Raw genomic sequence first — 13,593 nt, forward strand, 5'->3', positions numbered from 1 at the left:
TCTATAACATGAATGATAGATTACACAAGTTAAATATTTTAGTTTCGAATTACGTTCATATCATAATTGTGACACGGCTTTGTCATTTTCGCACCAAGATTATCCCATACTCAGTTTAGATTAGAAAAGGATATAGCAAAATGTAATTCAATCTGGATCATATATGGGAGATTTGATAATTTAAACAGAGCTTAGTTCATATCATGTTATATTTAGTTTGTTGTCCATTAATGTGGGTATAAATAAAATCAATTTTGATTATCTTAAATGTTTGGCTAGGTCTATTGCTTATTGGGATTCATGTGAAGTACGAGCTATCATGTTACCGGATATTGGCAGGGTTCGTGTGAAATACACTCATCATTTACAATTATACATGGTTCAGATATGTTAGCTGATGTACACTGAGTTTTACACTCAGAATTGAAAATTATGTCCTACAAATTGTACAGGAACTTGAATTTGAAGCCGGGAAACCTTTATACAGGAAAATATTATCATGTAGTTTTCTAAACATATATTTTAACTCCAAATATCTACATCACCATTGTTGTAGGGAAAACTCTGTCCAGTACACTGTACAAACCTCCGCCCAAGAGGAGGGCGCCGCTGCAATCACAATCAGATTCAAACAAATAAGAAAACACAGCTTTATACATATATTCGAGAACATTGGAGTTGCGGTTCGTTACTTTATAATCTTTCTATGGGAGAGATAGTCTAAGGATAAAAAAGAGGGTATTTCGGTTGAAACTATAAGGTCTGAGAAAGAAAATTATGTATCAGGTTCCCAGACATAAAATAACCAGAAAGGAAAGAAATTTAAATTAAGTGAAAAAGAACCAAGTTTCAAATGATGAAGGTGTAGGAAAGAATACTGTAAAATCCGAAAATGTAAATGAAATGTGGGCCGAATATTTGATGTATATAAAGTTGTGACGTGTTATGCAAACACTGTCTTAGAAGCAAAATTCGCCCCGACTATGGTGCAATCGTAATAGGCGTTGCCCCCCAAGATTTTACACAGCAATTCGTTTTAACGTGCACTCGAATAAAACGAACTAGGAACTCATAATATGCTCAGAAGAATAGGAGAAGAGAGTTGGAATTTTTCCGTGTGTTCAAAACTGATTCCCCAAAACTGATTATAAAGCAAGCAAGGGTTTGTAACCGAAATTAGAATTAAATTGGGCAATTAAACACTTGTAACTGCCAATCAGAATTGATCATGCAATTAACTACCAATTAAACTGAAAATCAGAATTGATTTGGGAATTAAAACGGAAGCGAAAATCAAGGAACGAAATTAATGCGACCGTTACGGAATGGGCTACGTAACTGAACGGTCTCATAATAACTGGACCGTCAGTTACGACACGGCCCAAAAATGTATATAAAGCTGTGACGTGTTATGCAAACACTGTCTTAGAAGCAAAATTCGCCCCGACTATGGTGCAATCGTAATAGGCGTTGCCCCCCAAGATTTTACACAACAATTCGTTTTAACGTGCACTCGAATAAAACGAACTAGGAACTCATAATATGCTCAGAAGAATAGGAGAAGAGAGTTGGAATTTTTCCGTGTGTTCAAAACTGATTCCCCAAAACTGATTATAAAGCAAGCAAGGGTTTGTAACCGAAATTAGAATTAAATTGGGCAATTAAACACTTGTAACTGCCAATCAGAATTGATCATGCAATTAACTGCCAATTAAACTGAAAATCAGAATTGATTTGGGAATTAAAACGGAAGCGAAAAATCAAGGAACGGAATTAATGCGACCGTTACAGAATGGGCTACGTAACTGAACGGTCTCATAATAACTGGACCGTTAGTTACGACACGGCCCAGAAATGAGGCCCCACCACACCGCGCACGGACCGGCCGAACGGCGGTGGCGCGCGTGTGGGGATTCCCTTTCTAGCCCAAACCACTAGGGGAAGTACTTCAAAGTATAAACATTCCTTCCCTATATTTAAACAAAAGGAAGAGTTCATTTTCTTCCCATGTGGGACAATCCCCTTTACTTTAAATACTTCCCTTGAAAACCATACATTTAATTTCTATCAATGTGGGACATTTTCACAAATGGTAAAATTCTTTCTTTGCATTATTTCCAACAGAAGGTACCTTATTGGGTTGATCCAAGCTGAAAACTTGCGAAATGAAAGCAGACTCTGCAAAACATATTAAGCCCAAGAGCTGGTAAGTGTGACACTGAAAGAAAAAAGTTGTAAATAAAACAAAAAACTCTTGTAGACTTTCAGAAAGGAAGCCAAGAGTTGAGCGAGAATTCATTAAGCTATCATCATGCCTATAGATCTTGCTTTCCCATGTTGATTAGGATGGATTTTGCACCAAGTATCTGCTCTTGTCAGTTCTCTTATGTTAATAGACTGTTTCCCACAGGGTTCTTTTCTGGAAAACAAGGGTTGTAGGCTAAGGGATCTCACCTCCTGTTTTGCTTCATAATATATTGTTTTATCATTTCAAGACCAAATTATCAATGATATTCTCTGTTAGGAGATAGTTTCTCTTAGTTAAATCAACATATTTACTTGTTTCTCAGTAGTTTACCAGTAGGAGGTAAAACCAATGAATTCCAGACAAACCTAATGGATAGTTCTTAGACAAGACTCTCTGAGACGGGGACACACTCGGGGAATTCGAGGAATCTCCCCGAAACTCAAGGGAAAGCCTATGTATCAGACATCAGGAATTAAGGATGACACAATCAAGGCTGGGTTCCTTTCTCTTGAATACATCAGATTCCCCATCCACCCTGTTTCCATCCCAAGAAAAATGTACAGGACACATACATGATATCCAGGTCATATTTGGGAAACAAACAGTGTGACTGGTGAGAGTTCATATTGACTTGTGGTACAAGTATACAACTCTAGTAGTCGCTAATATTATCCTTTTAAGTGGGAAAGAGATGACCAGGAGATGGGTTATTTGGTTCAAGAAGCGATATGGAAGTGACATAGAATGACAGGCTGTCATAGCTTTCTAAGTTTCTAGGCGAATCACTTCCCCTTCATAGCTCATAAAATTCAGGGACAACCATGCTATGTGGATCAAGATGGTGACAAGAATATGTTTGTATGGTGATTGACTGATAGTCATTATCAAGCAACCTCCGTTGGCAACACAACTCTTACCCTTCAAAAAAGACATGACAATATGACATTACTTCACCTTCCTCACTCTCTTTCACGACAATTCAGATGTACCACTCTCTGCTAAATGGTAGTACTCAGGATGCACCTCCTTCACCACATTGGTACAAGGAAAAACTGTAGCAACTTTTGTACTAGGAAAAACCCAACTAATATTAGGACCATGTTCTTCATATGTTATGCGATCAAAATTCTACAATCTTACTCATTTTTTCATCCATACACTTCTCCCTTCCAGTACTATTTGCAAGAAATCCAATCTAGGATGTCCAAAACATATGTATGGTTACCTTTTAACATTCAACACATTTTAGGTTCTACCAAGTTCAACTATTGCTATTTTAACTATTTCTTAGGACTAATGAATTTTAGACTTCTCAATCAAATTGAGAAAAGAATTGGAAGCAAAAATAGATCTCAGCGAGAGAGAGATCTCAGTGAGTGACAGATAAATGAGCGGGATACGTAGGAGAGAGAGATAAAAGTCTTAATGAGCTTATATGATCCTAGTTCCTACTATATTCTTGAACACTCCTAGTGCTATCTTACCGAGAATATAATACCAAGCTGATCTAAATGGGTAACCGCATTTTGGATTGAAATGATAGTATGTTCCTGATGGAATCCTAATGAAGGGACTTTCATCAACGTGACATGCAGATTGCACCGACATACAAAGTTTTCAACTATGAAATGAGACACCTACTAGTTGAATGGGCCTCAATGATTTGACCTATTTCATTTATGTTTTTATGATTAATCTTGCATTTATAATACTCCAGCTTTTTCAATGACCTTACTCAGTTTTGCAATGATTGTCCTCTCTGCACACTTGATACAATTGCCCTGTAAAATGCTATTCATATTGGGGTATTTTTCCCCTTTTCTTGACTTGTGATAAAAGTAAACTAGGACAAAATTGTGTAATAAGATAGATACAGGGGGGGTATTGAACTATTGATCAATTCATTGAATAAAATACTGACCTGCTACTAGTCGCCACTCGTAGTCATAAGCATGAATAAGATAAATTCATTACACCGTAATACAGGGTTATCTTCACTAGCATCTGATTAATAGGAAAGAAAGCTGTACCTGCAATGCTCCAGCAAAAGATGCAGCCAGCAGCAGAGGAGCAACGTAGCCTATAGTGTAACTCAGCAGTAAGCTGCCCCCAATTAGAGGATCCTGTCACAATGTTCTCAAATTATTATTTACTAAAGAAGCATAAATATAATCAATAAAATCAAAGAAGCAAGTTGAAGTAGAGTAGGAATCAAGCTGCACCTACTCCTCAAACATTATTCACTACACATTTTATTATTAAAGTGTTGTCTTCATAATGCATGCACCATTATTGAGGTGACGCGTGGTAATAGTAACATTAGTAACTAAACAGCACTCTACAAAAACATTTGCCAATTCAATAGCACTCTTACTAAAAGTAAAGGATTTGTTATACCTTGGTCGAAGCCACATAACCAAGTAGAGTGGCTAGGACAGGTGTGCTGCAAGGTGATGCTGCCAAAGCAAATGTAAGACCAGCCAAATATGCTTGCACACCTGGAATATGATTTTTATTTTCCATAAGCTTTACTTGTCAAGCTATTTCCAGGGCTAAGCTTCAGCTGGTCAGTGAAAAACTGTAAATCTCTAAGTGCTTACTGGAGGGGAAGTTTGCAGCAGCTGCACGGGGATCAAAGTCATTGAAAAATGATGGAAGCTGCAACTCAATTATCTGCGAACAGAAAAGGGGAAGATAAATGTCAGAGGAGTTAACAAGTAACTAAGAAGTCAATTAGAGCGCTTGAACATTATTCATTACCTCTAAAAGATTTAGCCCCATCACTACAGCAAGACCAGAAGCAGCAATAGGCAATCCTTGTCCTATTTGTCCATAAGCTTTTCCAGCAAAAGAGGCTCCAACACCAAGGAGTGCCAGCGTAGTAGCCAATCCTAATGCAAAAGCAACAGAATCACCGACGACCTGGACATACAAAGGTGAAAAGATGATTTTTTTTTTTTTTCACAGTGCAATGTTTAAGGTAAATTAGCATGGCCTCAAAAGATTATGCAAAATAACATACAGATCCAGGACTTTCAACTCAATAACTACTATACCTCATGTGAAATTAGGAGAGGATAATGTCCATTAGTTTATTCTCTTTTCAATTTTAAACAACTGAACAAATAAATGTTCTTTTTTTCTTTCAGCCTCTACTGTCCTTCTAATTGAGATCACTTCATAAGAAAAAGCACCGTGCTAAAACAATGTGTCCATCAAAGAAACGAATGCTTTTAAAAAAATAAATAAATTACCTGTCCTCTGCTTTTCCCAGAGCCAAAAGCACCTAAATGAAATCAATGATTATTATCAGCATCTGAAACGAAATATACATAGTAGCACTTCCATTGAAGCAGCATGAAATGACATGACAGTCACAAAGAAAAGAGCTTACCTATATAACCAAGTGTTAACGGCAAAACACTTAATGTACAAGGGGAAAGACTGGTTACTAGTCCAGCTCCAAAAATGACAGCCAGACTGGTAGTAGAGTAAGCAAAAACAAAAGATGTCAGAAAAACAATGGCATGATATTGAAACCAATTATATGCAGCTCGTAAAACAGAAGTATTACCTTGTCAAACTAAGAGCGGACAACTGGTCTAGAACAGCTTCATTGGCTTGTTGACCAGCTGAATATAGAACGCCTCCGAACCAATCTCCGATACCACCATCAGCTAGCACATAGATAGATGCAACCTTATCCTGCCTTGAATAAGAATACCTGAGGTTATATATATCATACAGGCGGGGAAAAACATTGATCTACCCCATATACAACATCTTATGATAAGAAATGTGAATTTAGAAGAACACTATGGTGCTAAGCGTCGCATTTTAAATAACGCTAACAATCACTATGCAGGTGATTAGCATTTCTAAAGCCAAATGTCTAGAAAACGGCGTAAGACTATGAATAAGATCATTTAATTGTCAAATCTATTTTCACCACGTATGAAAATGGAAACCATAATATAGGAAAACATAACAAAGAGGAGAAATCATACATTATATCCTTCATTTGGATGGCATTTGCTGGTTCTATCCCAAGCAAGTTCACTACTGCAGTTGTCAAAAACAGTTAGGCATCTGAGCACCAATGAACATTCAAACATTCAAATAACAATGATGAATGATGAATGATGAATTTTACTAAAATTACAATCCATCTGGAATACAAACTTACTAGTCAACAAGAACTCACATTTGAGAAATTCCGAGCATAGCACGGGTTATGCACGGGTTTGATAACTAATAGGATCTACGTTAGGAATGAAACAAATGTTGAATCCCTAAGACTATTTGGGTAAAACACTACTACTTTTCCCTACTTTGGTGAGCCCCTCTTAATTCATAGGCAAGAATCAAAAACAGTTTCTTCAATAGAATTTAGCAAATCATGTTAACTATTGTCTGATTCCAAAACAAATTCTCATGGCAAAAATTAATGCCCCTCCTCCGTTCCAAATTAATTGTTACACTAATAGCCTAACTAATTTTGATGGGGTTCTGGGTGGAAATATTAATAGGAAGGCTCACCAGTTAATGCATTCACAACTGCTATGGCATTCACCTTCCTCTTCAAATCATTCTTTGACATCAAAACATCATCTTGATCATATTCCTTTGCCCCTGAATCCCTCCTTAACATTTTTATGGGCACCCTTATCCCGACTGAAATAAAATAAAAGTAACATAGAAGGGTAATTGATTAGTTCTATGATTACATAAGTTTATAAATTCAAAGCCTAATAATATATATTTATCAAAAACAAAATGAGAAATTTGCAGTTGAAGGACATAGGAATTGGGCTGACCGTTATAAGTTTGAGGTCGAAGTTTATAGCTAGGAAAGTTGACGATATTCCCAGTGAAACCATTGCAGTGACCCAACAAACTCATCAGCGAAAATTGCAGAGAAAATTAGGAGAGAGAAAGATGTGTTCTAAATCTACTGGGGCGTGAGAAGTATTCAGCGAAAAGTGCTGGATTTTCTTTTTTTTCGCCTACCCTCCTCTTTGTGTGTGTTAAAACAAGCTCCACGAGTTTAAGGCTTTTTAAATTCCAATTATGGAAATGGGAACTTCAAATTCTAACTAGTTATTGCCACCCGGACGATAGTCCCGGTGATTGTACGTAATTTGAGAATTGATATTGATAAAATTTGATTTAATAAAAATAATTACAATAGTTTGATATTTAAATACTTACATATAATATGAGATAAATATTTGTGCATAATTTATCTTTATATTTTATTCATGTAAGGATGATTCAATATAAAATTTGGTTAATATCTCAGTGAACTAAATTAAAATTAAACATAGAGTAATCGTTTCCTATGTGTAAGTTGCAATTACTCTTTTTTATAGCTCTAAGTAAATGTAAATGAATTGGCATGCTAAAAAAACGTAATTGTAAATGAACCTAAATGAAAAAAATGTAAGTATAGTTTAGTTTCATAAAAAAAATATTAAAATGTATAATTATGGTAGGAATTAAATTTTTAATACATGTTATTAATAAACATAACTTATATGTTTTGAATTGCTTAAATATCATAGGTTGTGTCATTGGATTATTGGTTAAGGTTCTAGCTCATGAACACGAGGTCATGGGTTCAAGCAATTGACATTTGCATTTCTTCATGTTTTTGTAAGAAAATACTATATGTCAATGTGACTATGACTTGGTGACATGTCACTTGCCATCTAATGATGGCGACATGTGGCGGGATGACATGAAATGTCATTGAGTTTTAATAATTGAGTTTTAATAATAGTATAGATAGATTGTGAATTTGTTCATTAAGGAGTAGATAAGAGAAAACTATGAAATCCTAGTATTACTTCAGCGGCGTTGACTAGCATCAGAGGCCTGATTGTACATATGATATATTGAACATGATTTGTATAAGGTTTGAACCCCAAATCTTTTACCACTAATATATGACATGTTTTATGTTATCATTGAAAAAAAAAACTAAATGTGTCCTAAAAATTGAAAAAAAGTAACTCGAGGTGTCACATTTGAGGTTGGAGAGGCGGATATCAATTATATTTTGCAAAAACATAAAACCCCTCAACGAGACAAAATAAGCAAAAGGTAAGAGGTAAATGACAAAATATTGAATGACAAAAAAGTGTTAAGACCTTATATGTAACGCCCCGATCTCTAATTCAAGTAATTAAACAGCGAAATTCCCCTAATTCGGTCGGGACATTAACGCCGTAACTCCCTCTTGGGAATTACAAGGCCCTTGTCCTCATAATACTTTTATTAAACTAACATAACTATGTTTTATATTATTATACAAAAGTGGCTTACATAACTTAGTAGAAAAATTCTTACTTGAACTTAGTATAAATTAAGCTTAAACTAGGTGAGCCCTAATAAGACGAAATCCTTGCCACTATTCGCATCCGTCGTCCCGGTCGGCACCTAAAACATAAAACATAACGGTGAGCTGAAATCTCAGTAACGTACTATTCTAGCAACGTAAAATCATTTCAACTCATCTATACTAAATATTAAAAGGCGTTTATAAGAACGTGTATGTGTCGCGTAGAGCTCTCCTTATTATGCCATATCACCACTACTAAGTATCATGGCATGTCATTGACAACCAAAAAGCATATAGTGAGGATTGAACACTAGACTTCTTGAATTAAAAGTTACAATTCTTACCATCTTAGCTAGCCACAATGATGTTACATCTTTCTATAAATAATAAAATATAACGTTTTTAAAATGAATAATAATGAATTCACGAAAATAACAGAAAAACAAAAACAAAAGGGAATTAATTACTTAAACTTATAAATGTACTATTCTTCTCTCCTCAACTTAAGCTTAAAAAAATAAAAATAAAAACTTAGGGTAATGGAGTGAAAATATGAGTGCAAATACGAGTGCAGAAAGGGAAACATTGACAAGGGTATAATAATCAACTAATCACGAAGAAGAGAACTCGACTTTGTTTTGATTTTCGGATATGGGAAGGAAGTTTGTTGAAAGGTCTCTGATCTTGCATGGAAATCTGATAATGGCATCACCTACGCACATATTTTTTTTAAAAGTAAAACTCATAAAAGTAAAACCCGGAGCAACGCCCGGGCCACAAACTAGTTTTATTTACTAAAACAAGGAGAATAGAATATCATAAAACATTTAATAGAACATCATATTAATTCATTAAGAACCTTTTCCTTAACATGCTAGTCGTTGGCAAGTATGAACTGGTGGAACGTCTTCCACGATGGACCAGTGCCCATAAGAGCCTGTGCTCAACTGTGGGCCAGTGCCCCTGGATACATGCATGACTGAAGCTGTAACCTGTGAACTGATACTGCCAACAGAACTAGGTCTTTCACTTTTATTTATCATGTTTTTAATTGATTTTACAATTCTCAACCTCTTTACTTCAGTAAAATAACTCTTGAGATCAGGTGATCAATAAAACATAATTGTTTTCATGGTTCTCATAAATATAAATATGAAATAGTTTACTCAAAGCATACTTCTTTCCCGCAAAGCATAAAACACGATAAACATGACTAAAATTCAACTGTAGCTTTTGTAATTTCATAATCTCATTTAAAAGAGATCTGCGGGTACTAAAATAGCTGTTACCTCAATTTTGCGAATTACTTGCCCCTTTTTTCTTGGTTCGTTCCGTCTGAGCTTCGAGTCCGATTTTTCTTCTTTTTATATTAAATAGATATAGCAAGGTTAATAAGTAAATTTAATAATGGTTAATAAGTAAAATTAATAATGGTGAATGCATATATTTTAGTTTTTCAAGAAAACATTTATACTTTTTAAGAAATATTAATTTCAAAACAAGGAGATATGCATACTAGCTTAAATCTTATATAGTGTATGGAGTAATATTATAACTATGTACGGTGATATTTAAGAATGTCCCAACTTTTGTATAAGGCGGTCTTTTCTGTGAGACCACCTTATACTGGGTTCTGTTCGCGGGTCAAATAGTGTCCTATTGCTCGCGGGTCGTAATATCCGGATCTTATAAAAAATAATGTTTCTCTATTCTTTCTCCTCATTTTCATTTTCAAATCACACTCTTTCACATTCAAGAGAGAGAAAGTGACGGTTTCTCAACTTTTTGCGCCAATCCTTCTTCTTCCAAATTACGCTCCGCTTCTGGTCGTTTTTTGCTTCAATTCTGCTATTCGTTCTTCTAAAATCGGCTCAAGCTCCGTTATTCTTCTTCGTCTCTTCGATTTTGTAAGTGTTTCTTTCAATTTAACTTTCAATTTTTGTTATTTTTGGATTTTCCTTTTTTTCTAGTTTAATTTAGTCTGTATACTCGTTTTATTTTGCTTTTAATCTACATTTTGGTATGCAAGTAGATTGTTAGGGTTTGTGTTCATGTTAGGGTTTATTGCGATTTTTAGGTTTTACTTTAATGTCGCCGCATTTTTATGCATGTTTTGCTCTTCATTTTTGCTATTTTCATCGATTGTATGATTCTTCTTCATTTTCCGTTTATGTTAGGGTTTTCGTCGATTTTTATAGATTTTCCTCTATTCGTTGTGTTTTTCTGAGATTTGTGCTTACGTTTTGCGATTCTTCTTCTACAGCTGCGCGATTGTTCTCTTTTTTGTGTTATTATTGTTAGGACTTCATTTTCGTACTTTTTCTTTGAATTTCAGGTTGTCAGATCATTTTATTTCATAATTTTTTTGTGTTTTTCGTTTGGAAATGCTTCAAAATGCCTTTTTCCATTTATTCTTTGCTATGTTTTTTATTTTTTGTTGTTTTAGTTTAGAATTTTGGTTATTTAGTTATGATATCAGTAGTTTTAGTTGTTTTTTTAATAACCTCAACAAAGAATATCTTAACAACATTCATGTTTCAGTTATGTATTTTAACATGTTAGTTACATATTTTAACCAATTAGTTAACTATGCAACTCAAATAGTTATGTGTTTTCACAAATTAGTTACAAATTTACAAATTTGTGATCTATACAGACGAAATAGTTACATATTTTACCATATTAGTTACACATTTACATACATTAGTTAACTATACACACTAAATAGTTATAAACTTTCTAGTATTTCAGTGATTTGTTTTTTGAATTTTGATTTGTTATTCTAGTTATTTACAGTTATTTTGTTCTGTAATCCCTCTCATTGTTTAACTTGACATATTTCTTAACAATGAAATTTCTTTTAACTTACCTCGTGTATTTTTTTTCTTCAGTTATCATAATGGCGAGAACAAAAAATGCAGCAAAGACATCGGAGGATGATCCTCATGTTCAGAATTCACGTGCAACAGCGGCTGCCAAGAGACCTCAGGAGCCTGATCCTGAGATTCCTAAACCATCAACAAAACGTGGTGGGAAAGAGATGCCTCAACCTGTTGCTCCGTCCAAAAAATTATCGAAGAAAACACCAACAGTGAAGTTGGAGTATTTGGAGGATGATGGTAAAACAGTCGAGGTGGATAGGTATAATTCTTATTCTCTTTGTGTTTTTTTTGTTTTTAATGTGTGATAAAATTAGTGAAACTAATTAGTTCAAAAGTTTAATACATTAGTTTAGCATTGAGTTCAATTAGTTATACTTTTAGTTCAATTAGTCATGCACTGAAACTACTTTTACACTAGTTAAATCTTATTTAAGATGTAAACCCAATTAGGCAAAATTTGACATCAATTAGTTACACTTTTAAAGTATTTAGTTAACCATTCAGTATATTTAGTTAAACCAATAAAACATTCATTTGAATATTTTTTAGTTGTCAACCCAATTAGTTAAGATTTGACATCAATTAGTTACACTTTTAAAGTATTTAGTTAAACATTCAGTGTATTTAGTTATAGTCTGAAACTAATTAGTGAAGTTTTCATATTAACTAGTCATATATCATCTGTTTCATTTATTCTTTGTTTTAACTTCTTTTGTTCTTTTGTAGGGATTTCAAATCTAGCTGCCGTCCAGAAGCACTCATTAATTTGCTATCTATTATCAAGGACAACCAGAATCAAGTCCAGGCTATAACCGATATGGGTTTTTCGGGCTTGTTTTCTATTCATCTTCCAGAAATTAACAAGAAACTTGCTTCCTGGATTCTTGAGAATTTCAACAGTGTTGGGCAAATGCTGAGGTTTGGGGAAGGACGAGAATATTTTGTGCAATTATTTGATCATGATGTGTACGATGTTTATGGGCTGCCCTTGGTTAAGGACAAAGATGTTGAGGAAACACCCAGGAAAAGGGTTGAGGGTGATGCAACATATACAATGCTTTAGAGGTGGTTCAGAAGATATAACAAAAAAGATAACCAGCAAGCTCCTATGATGTCTGAGTTAGAGAGTTATTTGGCAGTGACTGCAGAGTACGGAGATGAATTCAAGCGTGCTTTTGTCATTTACGCTTTAGGTAATTACTTGACATCCTACCTATTTCATTTTACTATCTATTTTATTTTTGTAAAGAACTAATTATGTTACCTGTTTAACTAATTACTTGAAATACTTCACTAATTCCTTCTACACTGTAACTAGTTTCCTGTAATACTTAATTAACTACTTCTTTTCACATTGACACTAATTATAATGGAAGTTTAACTAATTGATTGTACAAGTAATTACTTTCCTAATGTCACTAATTGAAGTGAATGCTTAACTTGTTTATTTATGTGTTTCACTAATTTGTTTTTGTGATGAAATAATTGTTTACACAGGTGTATATTTGGCTCCCACGTCTAACCGGATGTTAGATATTAAGCTTCTTAAGGCAGTGGAGGGTGTTTCACGAATTGGGAAACAAAATTGGTGCATATATGTTCTCAACCACTTGGGTGTGGCTGTTAATAGGTGGAGTGATAAGGATACTAAAGAAACAGTTGGTGGATGTTTACAATTTTCTGGATATTATATATCTTCAAAGATCTATTTTCCGTGGTGTACGTCCACCCATGGAGATTCCTCTTGTGCAACATTGGTTTCCTTCCCAAGTATCTGGTCGTTTAGTTGCGGAGGGGAAAATGGGTTTTGGGGTAGCTACTGTTGATATAACGAGCTACCCATTGTCGAAATCTTTTGCTGATTTGTTGGGGGGAATCAACCCGGTTAGAGCTGAGGTTCCTGAAGAAATGTCTGCACCAACTCATTCTGCACCACGGAACAGGATGATTGAATTTGGTATTCCGGAAGGTGTTAACACAAATGATGACATTGAAAAGAGATGTGCTGATGTAAGTCACTTAACAATTTCATTCAATTAGTTATTCTTCACATATATTAGTCAACAATTTCATTCAGTTAGTTAATCTGTCACACATATTAGTTAATAATTTCATTCAAT

The 13,593-nt window shown here is 34.5% G+C and overlaps 1 protein-coding gene across 1 annotated transcript; it reads right to left on the minus strand.

Annotated features, from left to right (window-relative positions):
- Positions 1 to 332: 332 nt before the first annotated feature.
- Positions 333 to 7,285, minus strand: LOC110793056 (cytochrome c-type biogenesis ccda-like chloroplastic protein). The gene is made up of 12 exons (XM_021997892.2): positions 7,066 to 7,285; positions 6,788 to 6,922; positions 6,256 to 6,310; positions 5,823 to 5,957; positions 5,643 to 5,728; positions 5,503 to 5,534; positions 5,009 to 5,170; positions 4,849 to 4,921; positions 4,646 to 4,746; positions 4,279 to 4,371; positions 2,132 to 2,178; positions 333 to 609 (listed from the first exon to the last, which is right to left on the minus strand). Exons 1-12 carry the CDS (start codon positions 7,148 to 7,150, stop codon positions 537 to 539), a joined length of 1,077 nt encoding a protein of 358 aa, XP_021853584.1. The 5' UTR covers positions 7,151 to 7,285; the 3' UTR covers positions 333 to 536.
- Positions 7,286 to 13,593: the final 6,308 nt, after the last annotated feature.

This window comes from Spinacia oleracea, chromosome 4 (genome assembly GCF_020520425.1).
Source record: "Spinacia oleracea cultivar Varoflay chromosome 4, BTI_SOV_V1, whole genome shotgun sequence".
Lineage (NCBI taxonomy): Eukaryota > Viridiplantae > Streptophyta > Magnoliopsida > Caryophyllales > Amaranthaceae > Spinacia > Spinacia oleracea.

What these genes read in the sequence shown, in the direction of transcription:
- LOC110793056 (XM_021997892.2), bottom strand. Translation starts at nt 7,150, where the DNA reads ATGAGTTTGTTGGGTCACTGCAATGGTTTCACTGGGAATATCGTCAAC. An exon ending in ATCCAAATGAAGGATATAAT is followed by an intron (nt 5,958 to 6,255) that starts GTATGATTTCTC and finishes TTCTTATTCAAG; the next exon opens with GCAGGATAAGGTTGCATCTA. An exon ending in GCTTGGATCAACCCAATAAG is followed by an intron (nt 610 to 2,131) that starts GTACCTTCTGTT and finishes TTGTGATTGCAG; the next exon opens with CGGCGCCCTCCTCTTGGGCG.